Source organism: Python bivittatus, unplaced genomic scaffold (assembly GCF_059951505.1).
Source record: "Python bivittatus isolate LINGU-HERP-01145 unplaced genomic scaffold, Pbiv_v1 ctg000590_np1212, whole genome shotgun sequence".
NCBI classification, from domain to species: Eukaryota; Metazoa; Chordata; class Lepidosauria; order Squamata; family Pythonidae; genus Python; species Python bivittatus.
The window spans coordinates 20,836,821-20,864,718 of record NW_028277086.1 but is presented as its reverse complement, the minus strand read 5'-3'; the positions used below and the strand labels follow the sequence as shown (position 1 = coordinate 20,864,718).

General features: G+C 38.5%; 1 protein-coding gene across 8 annotated transcripts in view; it reads right to left on the bottom strand.

The window, feature by feature from the left end:
* UBR5 (ubiquitin protein ligase E3 component n-recognin 5) overlaps nt 1–27,898 on the bottom strand; it is a 100,111-nt gene that overhangs the window by 12,033 nt on the left and 60,180 nt on the right. For 6 of the 8 annotated variants that reach the window (XM_088149063.1, XM_088149064.1, XM_088149067.1 and 3 more), the window contains 23 exons: nt 27,669–27,766; nt 27,028–27,176; nt 25,600–25,691; nt 24,811–24,957; nt 24,609–24,727; nt 22,797–22,923; nt 22,558–22,687; nt 22,288–22,448; nt 20,945–21,184; nt 18,924–19,047; nt 18,424–18,535; nt 17,746–17,877; nt 16,925–17,182; nt 16,391–16,659; nt 15,058–15,269; nt 14,612–14,842; nt 11,543–11,616; nt 9,785–9,957; nt 7,155–7,268; nt 3,993–4,210; nt 2,745–2,865; nt 2,561–2,659; nt 449–692 (listed from right to left, as the gene is read on the bottom strand). In XM_088149063.1, the coding sequence (XP_088005189.1) occupies nt 449–692; nt 2,561–2,659; nt 2,745–2,865; nt 3,993–4,210; nt 7,155–7,268; nt 9,785–9,957; nt 11,543–11,616; nt 14,612–14,842; nt 15,058–15,269; nt 16,391–16,659; nt 16,925–17,182; nt 17,746–17,877; nt 18,424–18,535; nt 18,924–19,047; nt 20,945–21,184; nt 22,288–22,448; nt 22,558–22,687; nt 22,797–22,923; nt 24,609–24,727; nt 24,811–24,957; nt 25,600–25,691; nt 27,028–27,176; nt 27,669–27,766 (3,644 nt within the window). The remainder of the gene's footprint in view (nt 1–448; nt 693–2,560; nt 2,660–2,744; nt 2,866–3,992; nt 4,211–7,154; nt 7,269–9,784; nt 9,958–11,542; nt 11,617–14,611; nt 14,843–15,057; nt 15,270–16,390; nt 16,660–16,924; nt 17,183–17,745; nt 17,878–18,423; nt 18,536–18,923; nt 19,048–20,944; nt 21,185–22,287; nt 22,449–22,557; nt 22,688–22,796; nt 22,924–24,608; nt 24,728–24,810; nt 24,958–25,599; nt 25,692–27,027; nt 27,177–27,668; nt 27,767–27,898) is intronic. The other 2 variants (XM_088149066.1, XM_088149065.1) reach the window with 2 other exon arrangements.

Here is a 27,898-nt window from a genome sequence, read left to right as displayed (position 1 = left end):
TGAAATAAAATATTCATCACCTAAATTCATCACCTCTTTTTTCCTTATTCTTCCTCTGGTGTTTCCTCTATGCTGAATTTTACTAATAAATCTCTTAATAGCAGACATGCACCCCTTTTATTCCATAACAATACATATGAAAGTGAAGAAAAATTCTGACAATTTCTTCTTATTTTCTCTATTTAGTAACTATCTTCTATAACTGGTTGTGCAGAAATCTGCATTCCATTCTATAATGTTCTATGCAGGTTTCTGTTTTCTTGTGCATACAGAACAATTACATCAAGCGTGCAAAACAATATTGCTTACATAATTTAGCATCCTTAATTTGACCATTAAAAAGGCAAAATTATTGTCTTTTTAGATTACAGCATAACCTCTTGTCCTTCTCTTTGCCAAATGCTTAAATCTTTAACACTATACAAAACACGTTCTTTCGGATACGTACTTGTATGTGTCCCCTTGTTGGCATTTTGAATACAATCTAGATTTGGCAGTTTCTCATTTGACAAAAAGGCCTGTGCAATAGCAGTGTAAAAGCTTCGTGCCACACCACTGCCTTCTCCTGGTTCATCCTTAAATGTCACCTTTACCCTGTGGACAGCCATTGGAGTGGTAGCACATCTTCGACCAAAGTGATTGTTGAGCTGTCTCATTGTTTGCTGAATTAGAAGGTCTCTATCCCGATCAACCTAGCAGACATATCAGAACAAGAGCTTAAACTTCTGAAGAAAAAGGCAAACAAACATTAGTGTTATATGGCTACACTGCCTCTCAAAGTCTGCCCAATAATATATCTTAGCAGAAGCTTTTAACCAGTTATTCAGAAAGCTGATATGAGTCTGACTATAGTTAGAATGACCAGCTGTCTATGAGCTGTATCAGTAAAAAGATCACAGGAACATGGGCTGGAAGACTCCTAAGGTAATATCAGATTCAAAATGATATTAAAACTGTAACATTAGTACTGTTTCATTATTCTTCCTTAACATAAAAAAGTCATATAGTGTAATAATAAACAAACATCATCATGTCAAGAAATTATATTTTAAAAGAATAGAAATCAGCACTGTTAAGGCTGAACAACAGATTTCCTTAGCCTAGTATCTTCCAGAGATAACATTTTAGCAAAATCAATAAAGGAAATATAATGAAAAAGGACCATAAAAACTCCATTTTGAAATACCCCAAATCCATCTAACTTACTCTCAGCTGAGACCATCATATATTGATTAAGTTACTCTGAGTTACTATGTACATGTAGTTTGAACTCTTTGGTTGGCCTGGTCCTTCCAGCATCTATAACTGAGAATCAATTACAATTCTCAGCAGATCTGAAATCTGCAAGTAGCATAGAATAAAGTGGCTCAGCTACTATAGAGAATACCATACAGAAAATATGTTACACTAGTTTTACCTAAACTATTCTGGTTTCCAATAGAATACTGGTCCATTCCAAGGTGTTAGCAATGACATTTAAAGTTCTAAATAATTTGGGATCTTGATATTCAAGGGAGCAATATATATAGAGAATATTCTCTCTATATATAGAGACAATATACCTGACTCAGTAGGTGGTCAAGTTAAGCTCTCCTTTGCTTCTCACTATTGGGAGTTATATGTATTATATGGAAATGGGAGAGAGCGACTTCTTAACTGTGGCATTCTTGTTCTAGAAGGTCCAGCCTAGTCCTGATATTGGCTGTGTTACACCACCTGGCAACTTAGCCAGTCTTTGGGTATCACTGATGGTAGCTTAATGATGTTTTGATGTTGTTGTTGACTGGTGTTTCTTCACACTTCATACAGTCTGATGAATTGCAGAATATGGTTTGATAACTTTCTGCTGATTTGTTTTATTTCCTGTCCAGCTTCCTCAGACTTTCCTATTTAATTAACATCCCAGCCAATTGTTAGTACTGTGCAGAATACACACACATATATACACACACACATCTCAACAAAACCAGAACTCAGCTAGTCTCAGTGGCATTACCATCAGCAGCTTATCAATCCACTGATTTAAACTGGCTTTCAGCTTTATTTCTGATGACTGGATAACTGGTTTACTATCCTCTATTATAGAACAGTATTTTAGTCCATCAAGTTTTTATTTTAATTTTTTTTTAATCTGCAGCTGTTTTTATTGGTAACTTTTCCTGACATACAGAACTTTTGTATATCTGTGTAATTCGCATTGTAAATTCCCCCAAATTCTTCTTTTGAATACAATGTTTCCTTTCGTTAGTTTGTTTTAATGTTGACTCTGTGTGTGCATGTGCAGATTATTTACTGCAAAAAAGTACGTTTGTGGACTCCATTCAGTACCACTTTCCATAATGTGGCAGTATCTGTTTTGGCTGATCCTGCTAATCAACTCATAGAGAACTCTGTGGCTTTTACCTCCCTAGTATCCTGAAATCTATTTTGTCACTTGCTCTGGAACAATTTCTAATGGTTAGGCCAATTTTATATCCTAAATGCTGAAATGAAAAACAGGATATTCCACTACATGCCATCTTTTAAATTAAACTAAAATAAGAAAGATCAATTTCATTACCTCTAATGTTAAATCCCTAGACTGCTGATTTCTCAGCTTTTCCATTTCTCTGCGGAATTTTGATTCCTTCACTTCAAAACCACCTAATTCAGTCAAGATCTACAAAGATAATGTATGCATTAATAGAAGGAAAAATCCCGCAATACAACCAAGTGGTCCTTCAATTAACAAAACAAAAACATACCGATCCAGGTTCTGCTCCTACATCTTCCATGAATACTCTCCCAAATAACTCTAGAGAAAGACGCCAACGTCCAAGCAGCATATCATGAGAAATTACCATTCCCATGAAGCTACATTGTGGCCTGTGAAACAAACATACAAACAAATTGAGGCGGCAATCACTTTTATATACCAAAGAAGTCTTGCCTTTCTAGCACAATAATGAAACACCTTCCTGCAATCCAGATCAAGGAGTGTTTTAACCCAGACAAGAAACTGAGTAATATTCAAGAAATTAGTATCCCTGCTACCCAATTCCATGGCAAACTGTAAGCAAAGCAGCCGCAACTCAAAACTGCTTGCAAATCAAACCCAAACTGCGAGGAGTCTCTTGCTGAAAATTCAGCCAGTTCTTTCAACTTTTGCTGCTGATGCCCATTCTAACTACTGCGTTCTGAGCACTACCTCTGACCAAGGAAGAGAAATGACTAATCACGTAGACAGGAAAGAGAGCAAACTGGGCAGGGAGTCTGTTTTATATTGATGATTATCTGTTGGCAGCTGATAATAAAGCAGCTGCCTCTCTTCCTCTCACGCAATCTTTCCTTCCTTTCCATACACCCACAGATATACAATATGCGTATGCATCCCACGGCTTCTCTCAATCTCAAGATTCCGCTATCCTCATATTTGCCATAAGTCTCAAATTCCCTGATGCTGGGGGAGGTCTTTTTTTCTTTTGAAATGCCTCATTTCAGCTGGGAAGAAAACTTATTGTTTTCTATTCCTCCCAAGCCCAGACTGTGTGCTGCGGCAGAAAGATATGAGCCTCTTCTCCGTGCAGGATCTACAACTTGCCAACAGGCACAGAGAGACGTCTCTATTATCATCCTGAAACTACACACTGGACTGTATAGGGACACCCAGAAGCAGTAGCTGCCACTTGTTCGTTCCTTCTTTTCTTGTTATCTAACTCAGACTTCAACTCCCGGAATTCCCCAGCCAGCAATTCTGGGAGTTGGAAGTCCACACAGCTTAAAGTTGCTGAGGCTGAGAAACACTGATCTAAATGAAAGATGGAGCAAGCAATCAAAGAATAAGCAAGTAATCAGAAATGCAGTAAGATAGTTACAGTGGAAGGAAATATGGCAATGAACTGCAGGATGCCCTAGAAAGTGTAAGGAAAAGTATAGAGAATTCCAGTAACCCCACTGAAAGTCACATGCATCTTGCCCACTTTGGGAATTACTTTTTCTTTAAACAATGGTACCTGAAGGATGTTAGAGGAGGTCCTTCACTTTCAGTTAGCCCAATCTCTGCCAGTAAACTGCTTTTCAGTTGTGCTGCAAGATCATGTGCTGACGGACCTGGCTTTGAACCCTCTGATTCTTCTGATGGCACATTTTGTTCTTCTTCTTTCTTCTGCCGATACTGCATGCTCATCACATTTTTTAAATTGGCTGCATAGGACATCTTGGTTGGAAGAACCTAAATGAAAAGGACATTAAAGTACTTTTGAAATAATATCAGATACTTTCAGGACACATTCTTCAATGTGGTTCTGAGAAGTCCAATTTAGCCAGAGTACTGAATTTCCAAAGAAATCTACGGGATCAGAAAAACGTTTTGCCTATACAGGTAGTCCTCGCTTACCAATCACAACTGGAACCAGCAATTCCATCACTAAGTGACGCAGTCATAAAGTGAAACATCATGTGACCACGCCCACCTTACGACACCAGTTCAGCAGTTCCAGCTGTAGTCGTTAAGCACAACATCCCAAGACAGAGACTTGTGACTTCCTGATGGCTTCCCCACTGACTTTGCTAGTTGGAAGCCAGCTGTAAAGATTGCAAATGGCAATCGTGTGACTGCGGGATGCTGCAACCATTGTAAATGCGCGCCAGTTGCCAAGGACTCGAATCATGGTCATGTGACCACTGGGATACTTTGATGGCCAACTTCAAGGACCACTTGTAAATCGCCTTTTTCGACACCATCATAACTTTGAACGGTCATTGAATGAGCAGTCAGTAAGCAAGGACAACCTGTACATTTTCACTGAAAAAGCAGCAAGCTTTTTTTCAGCAAAAAACCCCAAAAAAACAAATGGATCATTGATCAAATCAACCCAGAGTTCTCACTCGAGGCACAAATCACCAGGCTCAAATTATCTTACTTTGGACACATTATGCAAAGACCTAGCTCTCTGGAAAAGATTCTAATGCTAGGAAAGATAGAAGGAAATAGAAGAGGATGACCAGCAGCGAGGTGGATGAACTCAGTTACAGTGGCAATGAGTGCACCATTAGAAGACATGAAAGACCAGGTTAGGGACAGATCATTATGGAGAAAATCTATCTATGTGATCACTAAGAGTCGACAACAACTTGATGATACGTAATCAATCACAATGGCATATTTCAAAATAGCATTTTGGAACCTACCGAAACTAATGTTGGATGATGGAAAGCATTTTTTTCTTTTGCAAATCTCATGTCACCACATATATTTTGTACATACAGATGACTCTGAATTCACAGAAATATTCTAAAAGTTGTGAAAGTATTTTAACAGCCCCATTTCTAAAACACCAAAGCATTTTTATTCACAGATATATTTTAAAAATTGTTAATGTATTTTAAAATCACCCATTTCTAAAATACCAAAGCATTTTTTAATCATTCACATCATTCAGTATTTGGAATCAAAATCCGGAGGAAGAAATGGCAAACTACAGCTTGCAGAGCCGATGACCATGATGAAGAACAAAGAGCCAGTGAGTAGACCAGCTCTTCGAACCTCTCTGGACAAAGAGAGGGCAGGGGATCGGCCACAAGTGCTCCTTGTTTTTCCTCACGAGGAGACCATAAAATAGCGGTCTCCAGCAGGTTTTGAGCACTGGGAGATGAGGAAATAGCCATCCTACTCAAACTGCGGTTGGCACCTTTAAAATGACACTAAGTTCACATACTTCCTTTTCTAATCACATTTGGAAATTGCTTATTAACTACTTTTCAGCTATTAGAAACCTTTAGATTGACAAGTCTGAAAACACCGGGTAAGTCTGCCTTCAATCCTTAATGAATGAAAATTTTAACTACAAGCCTAAGAACTTAATTTTTTTTTTAAATAAACAGCAAAAAAGCTAATTAAGACTTTGATTTTAGAAAGTTATAAATGGATTAAGGGCCCAGATAAATCTGAAATGAGATTTTGGAATTAATTACAAAGAATCCTTCTTGTGGGAAAGTCGACTTGTTTTGAATTTTTTTAAGACGTAAAAGAGATTTTAAAAAATTTAAATTCAACACTAGAGGGAACTAAAGATTTTAATTAAAGGAAAATACATAAACCTGATTAACTGCTACAGAATGATGCAAAATATTATAACATTGGAAATACTGAAGGATACTTTTGAAAAATGGAACCAGAAGTTAATATCAACATTGTCAATAGTGATGTTTGCTTCTATGGATAGACTTCCAAAAGATGCTTTGGAAGAAATTGCAAAAGAGGAACAAGTTTTATCTGACAAGACAGAGACTGAGTTGGCACTGAAAGTGGATCTACAAATGACAGGCTATGACATGGAAAAAGATATTGCATTGGACATACAAAAGAAATTGGTTGATGCTTTAAAAATCAAAAAGGAATCACATATAATAAACCAAGAGAGTGACCTGGATAATTCTTTTGTAAAGTAATTACAAAAGAGGTTTGTTAAAGCTTGGAGGAATCTTGTGAGAAGGGGTAAAAAAGAAATGAAAAGAAGTTCTACGACATTATTTGAATGGACTAAAGATTAAGATGCTTACAAGTAAAAGGAAGGAATATAAACTTGGTTTATTTGATCAAGGTTAAAGTAGATATGTTGTTATTTCTGGCAATCCTTAATGGACTTTTGCTGACACCAGGAGTGAAATGACAATGTTTTATGGATTTGTTTATAGTTAAGACATGGGACATGGGATCAACAGATTATTGGTTGTAAATTAAGAGGTGAAAAGCTACTAAAATTGTTTATACTTGTGATGAAAGTTGGAAGTCACTTCTTTATGTACTTTTCTTTTTCTTTCTCTACTTTTTTTCTTTGCACTTTTTACTCTTCTTTCTTTCTTTTAGTTTGCATTAGTTTTTACTATTGCAATTATAATCTTTAACAAAAATTATTTTTTTTAAAAAAGGAATCAAAATCAACAAGGTAAAAACAAGACAGTGGCAACTACATAAGAGTAACAATTTTGTCTTCCAATCCCATAAATCAAAGCAAGAGTCTCACAAGCTCAGGAAGTTCACAGAGAGTGGAGGATAGAGGAAAGCATAGGCACTGTTATATTTACCTTTCTGACAGAATAGCAATGGTAAGAGGAAATAGAGGAAAGGAAAGGAAGGAAGGTTATGGATTATAATGCAAGTAACAAATTCATACCTCAAGGCAGTTTCTATCCATGGTCACTTCTAGTAAACACTTCCCACTATTGGCAGATGATGAATAGAGACCTTGACTTGGCCGACCAAACAAATCTTCTTTTCTAGCATTTGGCTGAAAAAACAATTTATCCAGGAATAGCAATATTAGTGCTAACAGTGAGACAAATGTAATGTTGATCACTTAAACATGTGGGGTACGGACATATCTATCTTCCTTCTATTAAGAATTTCCCCTATACTATTCTGCTTTGCTCCATGGCTGAGGCATAAATCAGAACCAATATTAAGGACAAATAAGTTGGATTTCAAACTACAGTTTGAGGCCAGCTTCATAGCCCTAGTTAATTATAAGTTCTGGTTGACATTAATCACAAGTAATGTGAGACATGCAATTGTAGTCTGGATTCCCTATATATCTGAATGCTTCCCAGAAAGTAGGGGAATAAATTAGATGGAAGATATTACAACCACTAAATGAAACTCAATCTGGAAGATACTCCACACGGGTTTATTCAATCCCTGTACAGTTAGTCCTTGACTTACGACCACAATTGGGACCAGAATTTCCATCACTAAGCAATGCAGTCGTAAAGTGTGACATCACATAATCGCTTCACTTAGTGATGGCAATCCTGGACAGCCCCGGTTGCTGTTCTAACTCCAAGACACACGGGTTGTTAAGCTGGAAGAGGTTGGAGTCCCAGGTAAGTAGCATGGGGGTGCCATGGGGAGGTTGGTGGAGGCCTGGGAGGGCTGGCACAGGCTGCTCACAAGTTGGAGGAAGGGATGCTGCAGTGCAGCGCGAGCTCAGGAAGGCCAGGGAAAGAATACGCTGTGGCTCAGGGGCTTCTTGGGGAGCCGCGGCTCTGGGGCTACAAGCTTTTCGCAGTCCCAGAGCTGCAGCACACCAGAAGCCCCTTTGCACTGTGCTGCTGGGCTAGGCTTGGCTAGGCTGCGCTTCCCGCAATGCAAAGGGGTTTCCTAGCATGCTGCGGCTCTGGGGCTTTTTGTAGCCCCAGAGCCGCAGCATGCCAGGAAGCCCCTTTGCACCACATGAAGTGCAGCCCCAGCCCCAGCCCAGCCCAGCCACGTGGTGCCAAGGGGCTTCCTGGCACACCGCAGCTCTGGGGATTTTTGCAGCCCCAGAGCCACAATGCACCAGGAAGTCCCTTTGCACCATGCAAAGCGCAGCCCAGCCCAGCCCAGCAATGCGGTGCAAAGGGGCTTCCTGGCGCACCATAGCTCTGGGGCTTTTTGCAGCCCCAGAGCTGTGACATGTCAGGAAGCTGCTTTGCACCACATGAAGCCCAGTCCTAGTCTGGCCCAGCAGCACAGCACAAAGCCAGGCCAGGCATGCTTGGTCAGCAGCAGGAGCAAGAAAACGGTAAAGGTCAGCTAGGGCAGCAGGGGCTGTGGAGTACAGGGGGCCAAATGGGCATAGATGGGGCAGGAGATAGGTGGGTGGGGGGAATTGAAACGCCCCTGTGGTACTAAGTGTGGGCAGGCTGCCAAGTGCCCAAATTTTGATCACATGACTGTGGGGGCACTGCAAACAGCCATAACTTCAGGGACCAGTCATAAGTTCCTTTGTTCAACACTGTCGTAACTTCAAACAGTCACTGAATGAATGGTCATAAGTCGAGGACTACCTGTATCATCTGAGTTGCAGTGGGATTCTGCCACCATTCTTTTATGACTCCCCCATTCTCCTTCAATCATACCACCATGGCCTAATTATCTTCAGACATGACCAGTTATGAGGTTGCTGGGTCCCAGGTCTTGACCAAGCTGGATTAAACAGGATGTGTTGGCTCTGAAGCTGCAGGTATACACTGCACACAAACATTTTGTGTGGAAATGATGCTCTGGCTAGCCACAGATCACAAAACCCAGATACAAGGGGAAAAAACACCATTCTTCCCCACTCATGTCATTGCCTAACTGCCTGGAAGATAAGCTGCCAATATTTCTTGCAAAGATTTTTGTAAAGTTGGATGCAGATGGGTTAATGTGTGTGACCTCCAAAAGGAACGTAGACAGAATGCTGGAGATAGCATTAAAAATGTGATTGTGCACACACATAACTATTCTACTTACATTCACACAGAAGTGATGTAAATTTAAAAAGCACTGTACGTTGGTTTGTTTGGCCTGCTGCTGAGATATCTGTGTATGCTTGATTTCTGTTGCTTTTGAGAACACCTGAGTGGTGTTCCATGCTTCAACAAAAATACTACTGAAATGATAGAAGACCTCTGTTGACTGGTGTGGGTCTTCCAGGCTGCGTGGCCGTGTTCTGGAAGTTTTGTTTCCTAACGTTTCGCCAGCACCTGTGACCGGCATCTTCAGAGAACTGCTCCTGTCTGTGCTCCTGCACTCTGAAGATGCCTGTCACAGGTGCTGGCGAAACGTTAGGAAACAAAACTTCCAGAACACGGCCACACAGCCCGGAAGACCCACACCAGTCATCGTATGCCGGCCATGAAAGCCTTCAACAATACATAGAAGACCTCTACTTGGAAAAAAAATAGGACGTTTTTAAGTCACCTGATATGGTCCTGATCTCTCAACCTGAAGGGGCCAGAATAGCGATACACACGCCAAATAAATGTTCTTAGTCAATGTCACCTGTAACAAATGCGGCTGGTCTGCCAGAGGGATGGCCTCTGCTAGAGGAACTTCAAAAGGATTAGGTGGAATACAGCCCAAGAATGTCATAGAATCTGATCGCCGGAAGAATGGATGATTTTGGCCTGTTTCAGCTGGAAGGGAGTCATCATCCTTGTCATTAAGTGTAGTGCCTGGAAGGCAGAAATGTGAAGGAGGGAAATCAGGAAACCATTCAATTTTGGAATACCTGGAAATATCTAATTATTAATATTATGTAATCACCTATCAATGATAATATATTACTATTTTGATACAAATATTATACAAATATATTATCACTGATAGATTGCTTTGCCAATAACGTCAGTTCTTTAATTGTCTTCCTATCAAATAAATTGGTAATGAGAATTAAATCATAGTAAATGAAGGCTGAATTCATTCACACTGCATGCCACACTTGCTAACATTTAATATTCAGAAAAGGATAGTATTGCCATTTATTAATGGCTGGAGAAAATAAACTGATTAAAATCCCACTAAAATTCATTGTGAGAGAAAAGAAAAATAAGCTCAGGCATTTGGAATTGGTTGAAGTTGTTTCTTTTATATATATCATATTATGGAAGGCATCCTTCTATCTATACAAACCATAATGATAATGATAGTGAACTTTATAAATAGCAAATACCATTATCCCAAATTAAAAATGCAAAAATAAGCAGACATGTTTATCTATCTGCAATCTTTAACATTACTGAGTTCAATTATAGAGATTGCTACAGTTCAGTTCTTCCTTTCTCCTCTGTCTTCTCCAAGTTCTCTTTCTTCTTGCATTTCCTTACCATTTCCCCCCAAAGGAACTTCGGTTATCCATAAATTCCTTCCAGTTAATTTCCAAGGGAGGTTTGAACACACAACAGCATCACCAGCAGGCATAGCTATGAAGATCTCATTTCTTTTCATACTGAATACTTATCTCTCAGGTGACAATCTTAATAATATTATTATTTCTAGCAACTGAGCTCCTCAAATTCTGTGTCCCTAAAAGGTGAGAGGCTGCATTAAGAATATGAAGGTAGTTCACATAGGAAGACCTTGGAATTCACATAAAGCTGTGAACATTGGAGTCTGGGAAATTGAATTTCCAAAGCCTTCTGACTTAATCCACCAGAAATTCCATTTCCCAGTATTTTTAGGTGAAGAAACACTTTGCATGAGCAACCAGAACTTAACCCTAAGGTTGTTCCCATCCTGCTCTGCAAAATTAATTTTCTGAAAGAGGGACAAGTGAAGGAGCACAGTAAGCCACTCATCCCTGCACACTAATATTATTCTTTCCAAGAGGGAAAAATCCAAACAAATAAGTGAGGATGTAGGAGACAACAATCCTTCATTACTACTATAAAGCCAAATATCTGGAAGTTACTAAGTGATGAACGGGGTAGTTTGCATTTGCTTAAAACGTCCCATATAGAATTGCTTAATGTACTCTTTCACTAAAAAGTGTTTTATTTTCCTTTACTGAAATACCATAGTTTGCTTCATTAGATCAGTTATACTATGTCTCAGTAATTATGCAAAAATGACAATACATTACGAGATGACTGATTTTATTTTTGAACTGTAATTCTACTATGCTAAATTGAATACTTAAATGATTTCTTAAAATATCTATTAATAAAAAGATTCTTAATCCCCAAAACCCATATTAGGCATATGAGGCATAATTAGGTTTCCATTCAGTTTCATTTCTCCCCAAGCCATATTAATACTAACTTTGATTTGTGTCATCATCATTTTCATGTTCTGAATCCTCATTGTCCAGACCAAGTTCCAAGAGTTCTCGAGTCCTCAAAAAAATGAACAAAGATTCCATTTTAGATACCCAACTGTAAAACTCAGCAAGACTTCTCTTGTAGCAACTTAGAACGGGAGCAATTAATCCAAAAATCAGAAATTTTAGAGCTGTGATTAATCATAGTTATTAGAAAATGGATTACAGTTACCACCTAAGAATCCCAGCAAGTATTCTACTTTCAAATGAAAAACCTATATGTAGGCAATTTAAGATGGTACGGTTCTGATTGGTTTTCTCAAGCTTTTTTGATATAAAGGGAAAGAGACTTGCCTTATTTGTGAAGGTGGCTGTCTGCTGCACCTGTTAATTTTCTGAGAAATGTCTACTAGACTTCCTGTTGTGAAAATCAGCTCTCAGAGTAACCTCTAAGAAAATTTAATTTTAAAAACTGCATTGCTTATTCCACTTTCTCACATGAAATAATCAAATACTTGGCTATATAATCCTTTAACGATACCATACAGCCGGCTTCCAGGGGAGGTATGGCAAACTGAAGACATCTCAGCGAAAGCAGAGCCAATGACCATGGCAAAGATAGAGGAACCAGTAGTAGACCAGTTCCTCGGAACTTCTCCAGACAAGGAGAGGATGGGAGATCACCCACATGTGCTTTGGATGGCTGCTCCTCACGAGGACACTGCAGGACAGCGGTTTTCCAAGGGTTTGAGTGCCAGGAGACGAACTGATCAGCCATCTTGCTTGCAACTGCACTGGAGCCTTTTAAAGGATATTAATTTCTCAAGCCTCCCTTTCTAATCATGTTTGGAAATTGCCTATTAACCATCTTAAAGCTATTAGAGACCTTCGGAATGACAAATTTGAAAATGCTATAAAGTCAGAATGCTTTCAAAGATATATATTGTAATTGGCTGGTGTGGGTCTTCCGGGCTGTGTGGCCGTGTTCTGGAAGTTTTGTTTCCTAACGTTTCGCCAGCACCTGTGACCGGCATCTTCAGAGAGTAGGAGCACAGACATACCCACCCATAATCACCCCCAGCAGCCCCTCGTTAACAATTCAATAGAAGAAAAAACCCTGCCTAATCCCCAGGAAGATACACACATATTCTGACACCAAAACAAGCAGCCACTCAGTAACCCCCCCAATCCCCCCCTTCCCCCCCGCAGATCTCTATAAATACCCACAAAAGGGTCACATCACCCTGGGCACAGAGAGAACTGCTCCTGTCTGTGCTCCTGCACTCTGAAGATGCCGGTCACAGGTGCTGGGGAAACGTTAGGAAACAAAACTTCCAGAACACGGCCACACAGCCCGGAAGACCCACACCAGCCATCGTATGCCAGCCATGAAAGCCTTCGACAATATATATATTGTAATTGTTTATGTTTATCAATTTACAAAATGCAAAGTGAGTGAACAGAAGAAAAATCTAAATCAAATCATTATTTGGTGTGACTACCCTTTGGCTTCAAACCAGCATCAATTCTTACACTTGCACACTTTGTACACTTGCACAAAGTCAAGGATCTTGTACGATTAGAGTCAGGTGTATGATTAATCAATTATACCAAGCACGTGCTAATGATCATCAATTTCATATGCAAGTTGAAACACAGTCATGTTCTTCTTCAGTCATTAACTGAAACAGAAACAGCTGTGTAGGCGGCTTAAAACTCGGTGAGGAACAACCAAACTCTGCTATTACGGTGAGATTGTGGAAGACAGTTTCATGTCACAGGTCATACACCATGGTGAGATTGAGTACAGCAACAAGACACAAGGTAGTCAGACTGCATCAGCAAGGTCTCTCCCAGGCAAAAATTTCAAAGCAGACTGGGGTTTCAAGATGTGCTGTTCAAGCTCTTTTGAAGAAGCACAAAGAAACGGACAACCTTGAGGACCGCAGATGCAGTGATCAGCCAAGGAAACGTAATGCAGCAGATGAAAGACACATCATGCTTACTTCCCTTTGACATTGGGAGATGTCCAGCAGTGCCATCAGCACAGAACTGGCAGAAACCAGTGGGACCCAGGTACACCCATCTACTGTCTGGAGAAGTCTGGCCAGAAGTGGTCTTCATGAAAGAACTGCAGCCAAAAAGCCATACCTCCGACGTGGAAACAAGGCTAAGTGACTCAACTATGCACAAAAACATAGGAACTGGGGTGCAGAAAAATGACAGCAGGTGCTCTGGACTGGTGAGTCAAAATTGGAAATCTTTGGCTATAGCAGGAGGCAGTTTGTTTGCTGAAGGGCCGGAGAGCGGTACGATAATGAGTGTCTGCAGGCAACAGTGAAGCATGGTGGAGGTTCCTTGCAAGTTTGGGGCTGCATTTCTGCAAATAGAGTTGAGATTTGGTCAGGATCAGTGGTGTCCTCAGTGCTGAGAAATACAAGCAGATACTTATCCATCATGCCATACCATCAGGGAGGTGTGTGATTGACCCCAAATTTATTCTGCAGCAGGATGACCCCAAACATACAGCCAATGTCATTAAGACCTATCTTCAGCATAAAGAACAAGGAGTCCTGGAAGTGATGGTTTGGCCCCCACAGAGCCCTGATCTCAACATCATTGAGTCTGTCTGGGATTACATGAACAGACAGAAGGATATGAGGCAGCCTACATCCACAGGAGATCTGTGGTTAGCTCTCCAAGATGTTTGGAACAACCTACCTGCCGAGTTCCTTCAAAAACTGTGTGCAAGTGTACCTAGAAGAAGTGATGCTGTTTTGAAGGCAAAGGGTGGTCACACCAAATATTGATTTGATTTGGATTTCTCTTCTGTTTACTCACTTTGCATTTTGTAAATTGATAACATAAACAATTACAATATATATTTTTGAAAGCATTCTTACTTTAAAGCATTTTTTCACACCTGCCTAAAACTTTTGCACAGTACTGTATCTGTCTGCCACAAATGCATGATGTACCCTAAAACACATTTAATCTTAGGAAAGACAGAGGAAAAAATACATCTTGCTGCTCAACCAGCTAGTAGTCTATCATGGATCTGATTTCTCTACCTCTTCCGTTCCAGCTGAGGCGTGTCCAAAGTTGTTTGTTGGTTCATTGCTTTAATCCAATAAATGAGAGCTTGAAAGACATATGCTACATGTTTCAATGAGCAGACATCCAAAACTGGAAGAACATCAGAATGCTCATCATTGTGAGAACGCATCAAGGAGAGGGCGTAATTCAAGAAATCTCCCCTTGCAGACATCATCCCCTGTCGAGCACTGAGCAGTGTAGCACGCCTGCAATTATAACAGAGTATCACACATACTACAATCGCTGAACTAAAAAAAATTCATGGTTAACTAAGTCTAAGATATTATCACTTGATTTGTATAATATGACTGTACTTACTATAATAAAAGTTATACTTCTGAATGCAGATTGCTGCACTGAATTTTTTGGCACAAGCATATTACTTATGGGAGATATTTTTAACATACAATTGTTAACATACCTTCTACCCTCCAAAGTCCTTAGACTAGCTTCTTCACGTGCTGTCATCCTCTCTCTTCTGGTTGAGTTCTGTGATGCATGAAGAGGATGGTTTGGATGGCCAGGATCTCCAGCAGAGGCAAGTGCAGAACCATAACGCAGCTGAGCTTCAGTGGAGTCCATAATGCTCACCATCCAATTCCAAGTGGGAATCAGTTTATCCTCAACATAATTCTAAATAAAATATTATCAGCCATTTGTGACATGCAAACAATACAGAGATGAATTATGATAGTTCATAAATTTTCCTAATATACATACAATCTTTTACATTTCTGGAAGCACTGGACCTCTTTTCAAATTTTCCTTTGACTAACATTCTGATTTACAAGGAGCCATTTATCTTATTTTGGTCAATCAAGAACACAGAGATTGGAGATGAGTGTAAGGAATCCCTAGCTGCAGTCTAAATCTGGACCGCAGAACCATCCTGAAATCCACTCCAGGTTTTCAGTTCCCTTACTCCATCCCAGGCAAACACAAATGTAAGCCCTCCTGCTATAATTTGCAGCTTTACCCTTTGGAATGCATCAATGAATGCAAAGTAGCAAAAGGAGAACAATGGCTAGAAATGTTTACCAAGCATTCTTTGTTATGTTATTGACTGAATGATCTTAAGGCTTAAGCTTCCAAAGAAGTTTTCAAAATAGGCTTGCAAATCTGTCTGGAGAATGAGGGAGACTGAAATAAACTGAGTAAATTTCAGCTGCTAGAGAGCAGAGCCTGGTGCAAAGAATGTCTTTTGTTAATTATGAGAAGCATCTTTAGCAGGCTGCCTGATGGTCTCCCTATCAGCATCTCTATTTTCCTCAGCACAGTACAAGACTGTGGAGTCCTGCAATTATTTATATCAGTCTGCCTTTGATTTCTCTCATCCTGTGCCCTTTTGCAGAGCTGAAAAGTGGGAGACAGAGAAACCTTGTGGTTATTTGAACAAGACAAATGAATAGGTATGTGGGAAGGGTTAGGTTTATCCACTGTGCGCATGTCTGGATTTGGCCGTATCCATTGCTGGTATATGGATCCAATATATTTTGGCAAAGCTTGAGAGCACCTTAAAAAAAACTTCAGGAATTTCTGTTATAATGCAGGGAGGAAATTCCTCCCATTAGATCAGAAGAAAGCAGATGCATATAGAGCAAATAAGGAAAAAAAAAAAGAATAGGCAAGTAAATAGATACTGACCAAATAGGTAATCATTTATTGTGACGAAAGGAGTGATGAGTTTGAATGGGGAAAGGGCAGATTTTCATTTTTTAAAAAATATAGCTGGAAATCAGCACACTGCATTGTACCTGTAAATTTACAGCATCTTGATATGTCAGCTTCACTGCAGCTGGGATCTGGGAGTATACTAAATGATTGTACTTGGGAATTAATCCCATCAGATCAGATATTTGTCGTATCACAATGCTGTAGGCCCTTGCCAAACTGCTTGCTGATGTTAGATAGCTGCTAGCATTGCTCGCCTCAAGAGCTGCGGCCGCGGCAGCTGCGCTTGTACTGATGGTTCCACTCCGACGCAGGTTGGATGGATCGATATAAATTAAGCCTGCTGAACTTGCTAAAGGGAGGAAAAGAAGAGCATTCTGAGAAGAGGAGATAGACAAAAGCAAGCTCAAGAATTTATCCCAAAGCACAACCTCCATCTTTGTCCCGCTCATAAGTGGCTGTTAAACAACAGAAAGTACCACATGACAGGTAAAAGACAATTCTGCAGGATCAGGCTGTGTACAAATTTGCATCTACTTTGACCAAAAAAAAAATAAAAATCTAGTAAATCAGAAAACGTGAGACTGGGAATAAAAAAAAAATCACTTTTGAAATACCTGCTGGAGCAGAGGTACTAGATGGTGCAGTGCTGGTGGTCCTCTGATTCTGGGTGTTACGTACAGCCCACTGCATTGAGCGGGGTGCCTGGGCTGCACCATTTGCATGAGAGCTGCTTGTTGTCCGCTCCAGTGGCTCATCCAGCATAAAGGTCTCTTGTTCTATATCATCGCTCTGACTGCTACTGCTGTCTGAATCACTGGTGTCGTTTGATTGAGAGTCATCCTCAGAAAAAAAAGCTGGTACGCTACTAGCTCCTATGAAAAAAAAAATATACCAAAACGGTGATTGTTTCAGATTTTTTTGAAGGAGCAAATCTACTAAGGGCAATTTAATGGCTCTTTAAAGCAAAGATGGGCAACTTGTGGCCTTCCAATTGAACTTCAACCCCCATTAGCCATATTAGGTATTTTCAGTGTTGAGAGATCACTGGAGTTACAATCCAACATCAGGAGAATTACACATTGCCCAACCTGGTTTAAACTGTTGTAGCCCCACTTGTTTCAATTAGATTAGCCTTGTTTAGAAATTCCTATTTCCAGCATATATAATGAAGTCTTTTATTTTAAAAAATGTTAACAGACAAAACTCCATTTTTACATACCTTACAATGTATGTCATTCACAAAATTTATTTTTCCATTTATATTCAATTTTCTAGTATAAGGAATCCTCAAGTCATCCCTAGATAATAGGCAGACAAAATATCTCTCCACTTTTCAAACGATCTCTCAAACTTAAAGCAATTCTCATCCCGATTTTTTTTATTGCACCGTATTGGGCTATCCCAGGAAAAGGAAGGCTGACAAAAAGCACATTACCTGCTTCTGATCCTGCTGTAGCTGCAGTGACAACACTTCTGCGTCCACTAGCATTATCCTGGTTGCTATGGTTACTCTCACTATCACTCTCAGTTTCTGCTGCTGCTAGTAAATCCAACTCCATATCGCTTCCTAATGGTAAGTATAATGAAATGTATGCAACTATTTTTACACTGTATTTTAGATTACAGAATATTTCAGGTTCTTCACAAAACTAGTTTAAATCTCACCCACTAATTACCATTACAGTGGAAATCTGTATAATTCTTTCATTATGTTCCTGCTTGTAACAAAAAGCCCTTCTTAGCTCTTCCTGAACAGGCTGGGGATGTGCTGTATGGTAAATATGATCCTTTTCAATGCTTTTGATAGCTATACAAGTTGCATTAATACTATTTTTACCACTTTTGTGGAGAAATAAGCTGAGTTATGGATTTTGTTGCATTAAAATAAAGGATATACATTTTGCAATCCTTTATTGAAGAACTGAAATCAATATGGGAGGTCAGTTGTTATTAACTTATAATGGGACTGATGTAAGGATAATTTATGCTGCAATTTAATACACAGACTTGCTAGAAAGTAAAACTCAATGAAAAATTTAGGGCATTCTTTGAATAAGCGTGCGTAGGGCTATATCTAGGCCCAGTCCCAACCATAGGCAGTGATAAAGCATACCATCTTCATCATGTTCATCATGCTGGCCTTCTGCTTCTGCATTTTCCTCACCATGTTCTTCTTGTTCATCATGGTGATCTTCTTCTCCTGCAACTCCTTCAACTACTTCAACCTGACATGAAAGATTATTATATCAAGTCACATATACTATGACCTTCAACGACTTACTGTATATATAAAACTGAACTTTATGGATATTTTTACATGGGCTTTTTATTATGTTCAAGAATTGCCAAAGCAGAATTCCCCAAACAAAGGGAAATGAAACTAAGAAAATAGGCCAATAGGCCAAGAAAAGAGCCCAGGATACTTAGAGGTCAACATGATATTATTTCTAGTATTTTATATTGCTCTCTACAAATTTAGAAAATGTGTTTCTGCAGCATAGTTTTAACTTTACAGGCAAAAGTATACATGCTTACAATATTCACTTTATTTTAAACCTATATCTATTTCGAAATACATGCAACACACTGTGTATTGAAAACAATTATAATAACCTCTTCCACATCTGCTGACACAATATCATCTTGTTCTTCGTCTCTGCCACGAACTGGCTGAGACTGACTGATCCGTCTTTGCTGTGGATTCCTAATGATATAGGAGGACTGTGACTGACTGGAACTGAAAAGAAAAAGGAGAAAAATGCCTTTTAAAAATACAAAGGTAAACCAATATTCATAAAAATATTTTTAATCTCAAAAATGAAACAGATCAATTGATAGATTTTCTATATTTATTACCTAATTGACTTTATATGCCTGCCCACTTTACACACAACTCTTGGCAGTTAACAAACAACAGGAAAACAAATAGTAAAACAAATTTTAAAAAATTAAAACCAACCCAGCGCTCTTGGAATCACTCAGCAAACATCTAATCAAAAACAAGATGGGCTCACCCCACAATTTTGCTCAAAGGGGAAGCACCCAGGTCTTCAGTGACTTAGCAAAGGCCAGAAAGATAAGAGTCATCCAAACCTCAGAGGGGTATAATCATTTAATCTCCAAAAAGTCTGCTTCTTCAGTTTAGTATTAGATTACAGTAGTTCACTGGTTCTCAAACTGGATTAGGGATCATGAGCAACTTTGATGGGGGAGAGGGTTGCAAATTATTTTTGGTAGTCTGACAGTGTTCAATCTGATGATGCCACCCTGTGTCCAACAACTAGTGACTGCTCATTCATCCCTCCCAGTGCCCTCACAGTGAAGCCACAATGAGAGAGCCAGCATTGGAGCACTGCCCCAGTCCTGGGTTGGAAGCAGGGCATCCCAACATATGGTAAACATGAGTCACCCAAGCTGCATGCTTCTCTTTGGTCCTCCTCTTTTGCAAACAAGAACTAGGAAGAGAATTGAAGAGCGCTGCTCTTTGGTTTTCTCTCCTTTGTACGTCTCACACTTGGACTGTAGGAAAACAAAGCTGTGCTCTCCTTCCTCAAAAGACAATAAAAAAGAACAAATGGAGAAGGAAACCTGTGGCACTTTCCTAAGCATTGGGCCTTTGGAAGGGGTAAGTGGGGCCTTATCTTGGTGAAATGAATCCCAACGTAGCTTGGAGGAGTGTGAGGGGTCAATTAGGTTGGCAGGTTGTTCCTACAAGGCAAGTTCTGGAAAGCCTCTTAGAAACCACTTTTGGAGCTAAGGAAGCAGCACAAGTGAGCAGCATCAACCACAGCTGGGGTTCCTGTCAAAGGACTGGAGGGAGGGGGATCCTGTGCTTGTTCCCATTTTGCTTACAGTAGCAAGAGGCTTAGAAGGAGGTAGGAATACAGTGGTGCTTAAAAGTTTGTGAACTCTTTTGAATTTTCAATATTTCTGCATAAATATGCCTAAACATGATCTGTGGTCCACACAAGTCCTAAAACTATATAAAGAGAACCCATCTAATCAAATGAGTCAAACATTTATACTTGTTCATTTATTTATTGAGAAAAATTATCCAGAGCTACTTACAGTGGTGCTGAACTACCCTACCCAGCATCCCTCACCCTTGGCCAGACTGGCTCAGGCTGCTTGAAGTTGCAAATTCAGATTAACATTAAATTATTAAAAGTGGCATATCTATTTCTTGCCCAATGCTAACCTCAGTGAAATTGTTAACATTATTCATGGGGAAAGGGGGTGTGTCACACGAATTTGTTTTTCATTTGAGAGGGTCATGGGATCACACAGCTTGGGATTTCCTGTAAGCATCAGTTTTACTGAATATCAATTTTAATTTTCATCTATCCCTCTGGCTCACTTATTATTCATAAATATTATGCTGTGATCCTTAGACAATGCTGAACACTATTCTTCCCTTCTAAAATATATGGAAACTCCATATCATTCTGGAATATCTTCATTTATATCACACTGGTGAACCAAGTCTTTTAATGTTTGCTTGTATGTGATTACACTTTTCTGCTGTTATTTGTCACTTCGAAGTAAACTTACCTGCCCCAGAGATAACCTGGCAAAGAGCATATGGATCGCATTTAGAAGAATGTAATCATAATAAGCTACATGCTGGACATTACCTGCTGGACTGGTCAGAAGATGGCCGTGGAGGAAGAGGTTCTACTGAGAACAGCTCTTCACTGCCTTGCATGGCATCTATACTTGTGCTTGCCAGTGTAAAAGGTGCTGTAGGGCGTGCAATACCCATCCTAACCGGGATAATGAGGGACTCTGCTACATTGCATAATTCCTCTACAGCATAAGGTAATAAAGCTTGGAATACACGCTTACATTTTCCAATTGGCTGCGGAATAAAGTTGCTGGAAAAGAGATGGGAAAGGGAAAATGAAAGAATCTATGAATTCAAAAGGAGTCAAAATACACAAAACATACAAATCAAGACTGTTCTCATTTAATGCTTTCACTATCCATGTAATTACACTATTTCCTCTTCTCCTTACATTCAGTCCATGGTCAAGCTGTATCTCCTCCCACAATGAAGCAAAAAAAAAAATCCTTTTGAAGAAAAAGTGTGTCAATGTCCTGATCATCTCTCACACTGATTATTGTACTGTTCTCACATAAACTAATTACTACCCAAATTATTCACTTCTCTCATTGCTCTGATTAAATAAAACTCTCCCTCCTTAAATTCTGGCTTCCTGCTTACTCCAGTGTAACCTCCTCATCCTTAAGATGTTTACCTGATTACCTTTGCTCTATTTTACTTCAGTAGTAAACTTTCAATTGTAAAGTCCCAGGAACCGATCTGTCCTACTATGCTCTTTAAAATACTATGCATAATGATATCACTACAATACAGAAATAGCAAGAATAGCAAAACATTTAAATAGAATGTGCCTTCCTTTCTTAATTCAACCCTATGGAGCAGCTGGTTCAGCTCTTGTGAGAAGATGGATAGTTCCTCTAATGCCCACAGAACTGATAAATATTAAAAGTACTATTATATTGTTTTAACTTAGAAATTAATTAAATGTAAATAGGAACCAACAAGGCAACATATGTCATTAGACATGATGCCAAACTATTTCTGTAAATAAACACTTCAATACGCAGTCTTTAGAACAGTAAGAATCAGAGGCATAGTACGCTACATTTCCATCTAATTTATCCAACCAGAAGAGCAGTCAGGCTGACAGCTTAAAACTGATATGAATTATTATTTTATTTTCTTAATTGCTCCCATTTTCAGAACAGCATAGTGAGTCACTCTGTTTTCCATGTGGAAGGGACATTTATTCACAAAACAGAGATGGTCATTATCTGTTCTTTTATACTGAACTGAAGCCTGAAGTTCATATTAAAAAAACTATGTGGATGTATACGTAATTTAAAAATACAGTGGCAGTATTCTCCACCATATTCCCAATGTTACTTTAAGTAAAGATAAAAAAAAACTTACTTTTTCTTTTTTGAGGAAGCCATTTCCACACTAAGAATTACAAAAACTCTAGCTACAGAACGTAGAAACCGCATTGTAACAGAAATTGCTTCTTCTCTGCGACCCGGAGTGTATTTGTTTTGCAATTCCTTTACAAGAGTCCCCAGCAAAGTATCTAAAAGCTGAAGAAAACAATTGTCACACTACAGCTTAGATTTGCAAATTATAATATGAGCTTCTAACTGAAAAAAAAATTGGCATATTTACTGAAAAAAGAAACACATGCCTTACCAAAATATCTGCTGTACATTTCACAATGAGACAATGTGTAAAACAATCCAGTCGAATAGTACCACTTTGCTGATTAAGATAAACTTGTTCTTCAGGCAAAAGATGACCAATCCTACTGCTTGCACTAAGACTTGGAAAAAAGCAAAAGGAGGAAGAAGAAAATAAAATGTAGTTGCATGTCTATGCTTCAAAACAAATTTTCAAAGGTAAATAACTGAAACATGCTAATCTATACACACGGGTCTTTGTTCTCCTGTGAACCGAACATGATCATAGATTTCAATGCATTCCAGTCTTGTAAAACACGTTCCAAGGCAAGCTGTGCAAATCGCGGTGGTTCTAAATCATGATCAGGCATATCTGAATCTAAAATACAAGTAAAGGAAGATTTCAACCATTTTTTCAGAATGGAATATTGATTATTTGCCATAATCAGACGTGGCTAAATCAACAGGCTTGGGGATCTCAGGGAAATGGAAACTTGTTGACATGGCTATGTTGTTTGTAACATTGGAGATGCTCTCTCCTAGTCTTTTTTAATAATATTGCTGCTTTTATTATGATTTTTTAAAATTGTTCACTTTTTATGGTTCATTTTTATTGTATGCCGCCCAGAGTCACATTTGTGGGATAGGCAGTGATATTAATGTGAGGAATAAAGGTTCTTTCAGTTTGGTAAACAGAAGCATGCAAGTATGAGTTGAACTGCTCAAACAGTCAGGAAAGTTAGATTACTAAATCTGCTGCTACATCCTCTCACTCCCTTCTCTTCTATTTTTACCCACTGTTAGGTTGAAAGAGAGTCTGGAGAAGCCACTATAAAGTAATCTGAGAAACAACAAAAATACTATCCTATTATAGAAATAGGAGAAGATGACAAAAACACTGAATTAATGGAAATAGGGTGTTTTTGATGCCTCCCCTACCTCAAACCAGAAGGAACCTTCCCAGCAAGTGACCAACATTCTGGGACTTAGAGACATCTAAGTGCAGGATATGCACATACTCATCTAAGATGGGAGCAAGCTGCTGAATCTTTTAAACAAGCACAAAAACCTCTGATATGGTGCTTTGTTATATAAAAGCTGAGAAGTTATTATGAAAGAATTCCAGTGACTGCTGTGTATAAAATATTGCTATTCCTAGCAATCAAAATTCTATTTCTTGCACTTCTTTCTCTTGCCAGCTCTACATAAAAGGCTAGAAGCAATTCCCTTTTGGCCAGGAAATAGAAATTCCATCTGTTTCTGATTTAGTATTAGATTGTTGACTTCTGACTGTGTTAAGAATCAACCTTTAGTAGGCCTTAAGAAATTTACGGATATCATAAAGTATAAGCCATTCTGATGAAGACACTTTAGAGTATAACTGCCTCTTCCCAATTAGAATGTGCCGGGCCTCTGGCTGTGGCTGAAGAACCAACAGCTGAGTTGCTTGCTCTTTGTCAGCCCAGTGTGATATGGTGACTGGTGTGGTCTGTAGAAGGTCTTAGGATAGACTGTTTCTCCATTTAATCATCAGGAAAGAATGCAGGACTATGACAGAGGGGCAAACATGTAGCAGGAAGGTCACATGCCACCCACGAGCATCTCTTTTGTGGCTCCCAAAAAATTAAACTCTTTTGCATTTTGAGGGTTAGGGGGTTAAAGAACAAAACGGATGCCTTAAGCAATGCAGATAATTAGGCTTTCCATTTCACATCTTAAAATTCCTTCAACCTCTCCAAATTGGAGGCTGATCCTATCAATTTGGAGTGGGGCCCTCAAAAAAACTGATTCAGCTTACAGAAGCTGTGTACTCGTAGACTAGAAAGATGATGGAAGGAGGAAATATTAAGATTAGAAAGGGAAGAAAAGTGTGGAAATACAGCATAAAGAACAGCTAAGGTTCATCCTAACCAAGGCAGGAAAAGAATGGAAAGAAAAGCTTGGGACAGCTAATATAACAGTATTTATATAATATATTATTCCTCCTCTTATATGTGCTGGGAGGGCTTAACAGGGAAGATTCAAACTATAACAAAAAATCCTGTAAACGATTTAAGGGACTACCTTCAGGGTTTGCAGTTTTACGATTACGATCTTCTCTAATTCTTGGTGGTCGGTACTGGCAGTGTTCTACTGTTTGTCGTGCAACTGTCTGTACTAAGAACAACAGAAGATGTTCCCCCCTAGAACACAGAGAGAGGTGTAAAAAAGACTGCTCTGGATTTCTCAGATCTCTTTTACCCATTTGCAACAAACAGACACTTGCCTACTATTTGGCATGGTGACAAGGTTTGTAGTAGTAAGCAGCCGGAAAAGCAGATCAAGACGAGCAGATTTCTGTCCTGCAATTAATGTTTTGCACTTGCACTTCTCCCAGCAGTCACAGTATGCTGTAGGTGATGTGCGTTTAAGCCTGAAAGAGAGGTAATTTATAATTATGTAACATCAATTTTCATATCAATATGAAATACAGGCAATTCTAGAAATGTGAACTTCATGACTGCTGCTTCCCAAATGCTCATTTATAAAAGACTGTATTAATTTAAGAATAACAACTTTGAAAAAGCTTCCTCCTAAGAGAGTAAATTGTCCCTTGACTATTTGCTTGTGAGTAGTAAATGTTGCTGAGAAGGAAAACTTTCACATCCCCATGCCATGGCATCTAGCCAACCACGGCTCATCTCAAAAAAACCCCAACCAAGCAGGATCAGTTGATACTTGGATGGAAGACTGTCTAGTTATACCATGCTGTAGTCTTGACTGGGAAGTTGGAAAAACATCCCAGGAAGTGGCCGTGGCAAGCTACCATGCTGTTGCCAAGAAAAATAAACAGCAAAGGCCATGTAGTCATTTGGAGTCAAACTTGACTTGAGTGAATCTTCATCTTCTCACTCCAACGGAACTAGGCCCCACAACTTCAATTTTAACTTTTCTGTATTATGTCTCCATATATTAACCATGTAGGTACGTAAGAACAATTTAAGTATCATTCTCAAATAACATTTTTTAACAACAGACCACTAAACCTCCTTCGTTGCAGTAAATATAAACATACTTGCAGTCATGGCCTTTATGGCACACTCGTGCACATTCTGTGCAACAGCACAGAGATTCCAGTAAACCACATGTTCGGCATTCAAATATATCCTAAAAATGGGGGGAAAAACACATTTTAGAAAAAGTCAAATCAATCAATCAATCAATCAATCAATCTATCTATCTATCTATCTATCTATCTATCTCTATTTATCTATCTAGGATGTATACTGGATGTTTGGCATAAATCATGGCTTCCTTTTTTTCACTTTGTAGAATGAACCATAATAGCCAACCACTGGAAAAAGTACATTTACAGCAATGACTATCTTAAGGATTTAGAAATAATTATTATTAAGACTTGTGTGACCACTTCCAGACACATTTTCTAAAACTATGCTAATTTTCAGCACTGTTCACTTTCTCAGTGTTATCCAAGATTAAAGTTTCAAAAGCATTCCAAAGCAGATCCAGATATATGCAGGATTAAACATTCTCGGGTGCATATTCACATCAATATTTATAGGCAAAAGTATCTCAAAGGATATGGTGACTGTGGGACACATCCTTTCAAATGTAGGAGTTCCTTATCCTTCTTTAAGTAACCACCATTCATTAACAATTTCTGAATATGGTGTTCAACTGTTATGTACAACTAATTTTCCTGGATTTAATATTAAACTTATCCTTCCCCAGAAAATATATAAATTGCTCAAATCAGTTCTTTCAGAAAATGAACTTGCTGAAGAGAGGATCACTGAATTAAAATTGACAAGATAGTAATATATGAATGTTTACTTTGAAATCAATCCTAACCTATTGCTAATCTGTTAAAATAAATTGTTCAAGTTCAAGCTAAATGTTTGTAAATCATAATTAACACTACAGTCCTGTACATGTCTATCCAAAAGTAACAACCACTGAATAGCTGCATTCTAAAAAATTGAAGTTCAGTCTCATACACACTTACCTTATTCTCAGTTAAATGTATGTAAGGTTACACTCTAAATTGTTTTATCTAAAAAAATTTACTCATTACTTTTCAGTGATGATTTCTAAAGATAACAGGAAATTAAACATACAAGCATTAAGACAGAGTAACATCTAAGTTAAAACTTTTCCCTTGAAATCAATGGCTGAATCCTGAATTAATCATAACTCTAACTTAACTGAAATAAATAAAAAGTAATCAATGGGTTTATTGTAAGAATAATTACATATGGATTTAGCCACTGAGTTTTCAATTCTAATTAACTTAGTTCCATTGATTTCAAAAGGAACCAACCTCAATTGATTTAGTTTGCATGGAAAAGTTAAAAGGCTAAAAGAAACATAGCAATAATAAAACAACTGTGGAATTTTTAAAATAAATTATAAATCTGGGAAAGTAAATATAGTTTAATCTGGCACCAAAAAGCAAATGCCAACCAAGACTCCCTAAATTTACCTGATTTATATGTTCTGCACCAGTCCATGTAAAACTACAAGTATCGTTACAACACAAAACATACAAAGGAGAGTCATCTGGATTTGTGCCAGTTGGACAAACCATTCCCATAAACACATCTTCTTCTTTTTCACTTGACATTGCCTCTGCTTTAAAAAGAAGGAGGATGAAGAGGAGGGAAAGTTCCAAATTAAACATCAGAGCTAGTAATTTAAAATAAAAAACACAGGAAAGCTTAACACTCAGAAGCTCTGCAAAAGTGAAAAGGAAACATCACTGTATTTCAGTTATGTATTATACATACTAAATTCCTCCTAGATGCAGTTGTACTGTGATTATTTTTGTCTTTATTGAGAGCAACTGCTATAAATTCTCCTTCTTTAATAACTATCTGAAACTGTTTTAAACTAACAGGATAAATCCTCAATAAATAATGAAAATATAACCCACTGCATAAAGAGAAGGTGGGAAAAATAAATTATCTAAGGAAATTCCTTCAACTGAATCACCCCAATTACAGAGAAGGGAATAATCCAAGTTATGGACAAGTAGCAAGGAAACTGCAATTTTCTATTAATTCCATACTTTAAAACAACATGCCAAACCCCCAAGGAAGAAAACTTAAAAACAACTGTCCATACCTTTGGCAACTTTCTGTGCAGTTTCTAAAATAGTAATTGCAGCAGGATATGCTCTGCCACTAACTGCAGACATAAATGGTGTCATGCCTCTTGCATCCCTACAAGCAATAATGTATCCATATCATTTTCAAATTAAAATAACAATTTCAGGAAAGATTAAAAAATCAATGTAAAGTCATTAAAAAACAGCATACATTTTATCTGAATCCTGACTTTCAAAAATGCATAGG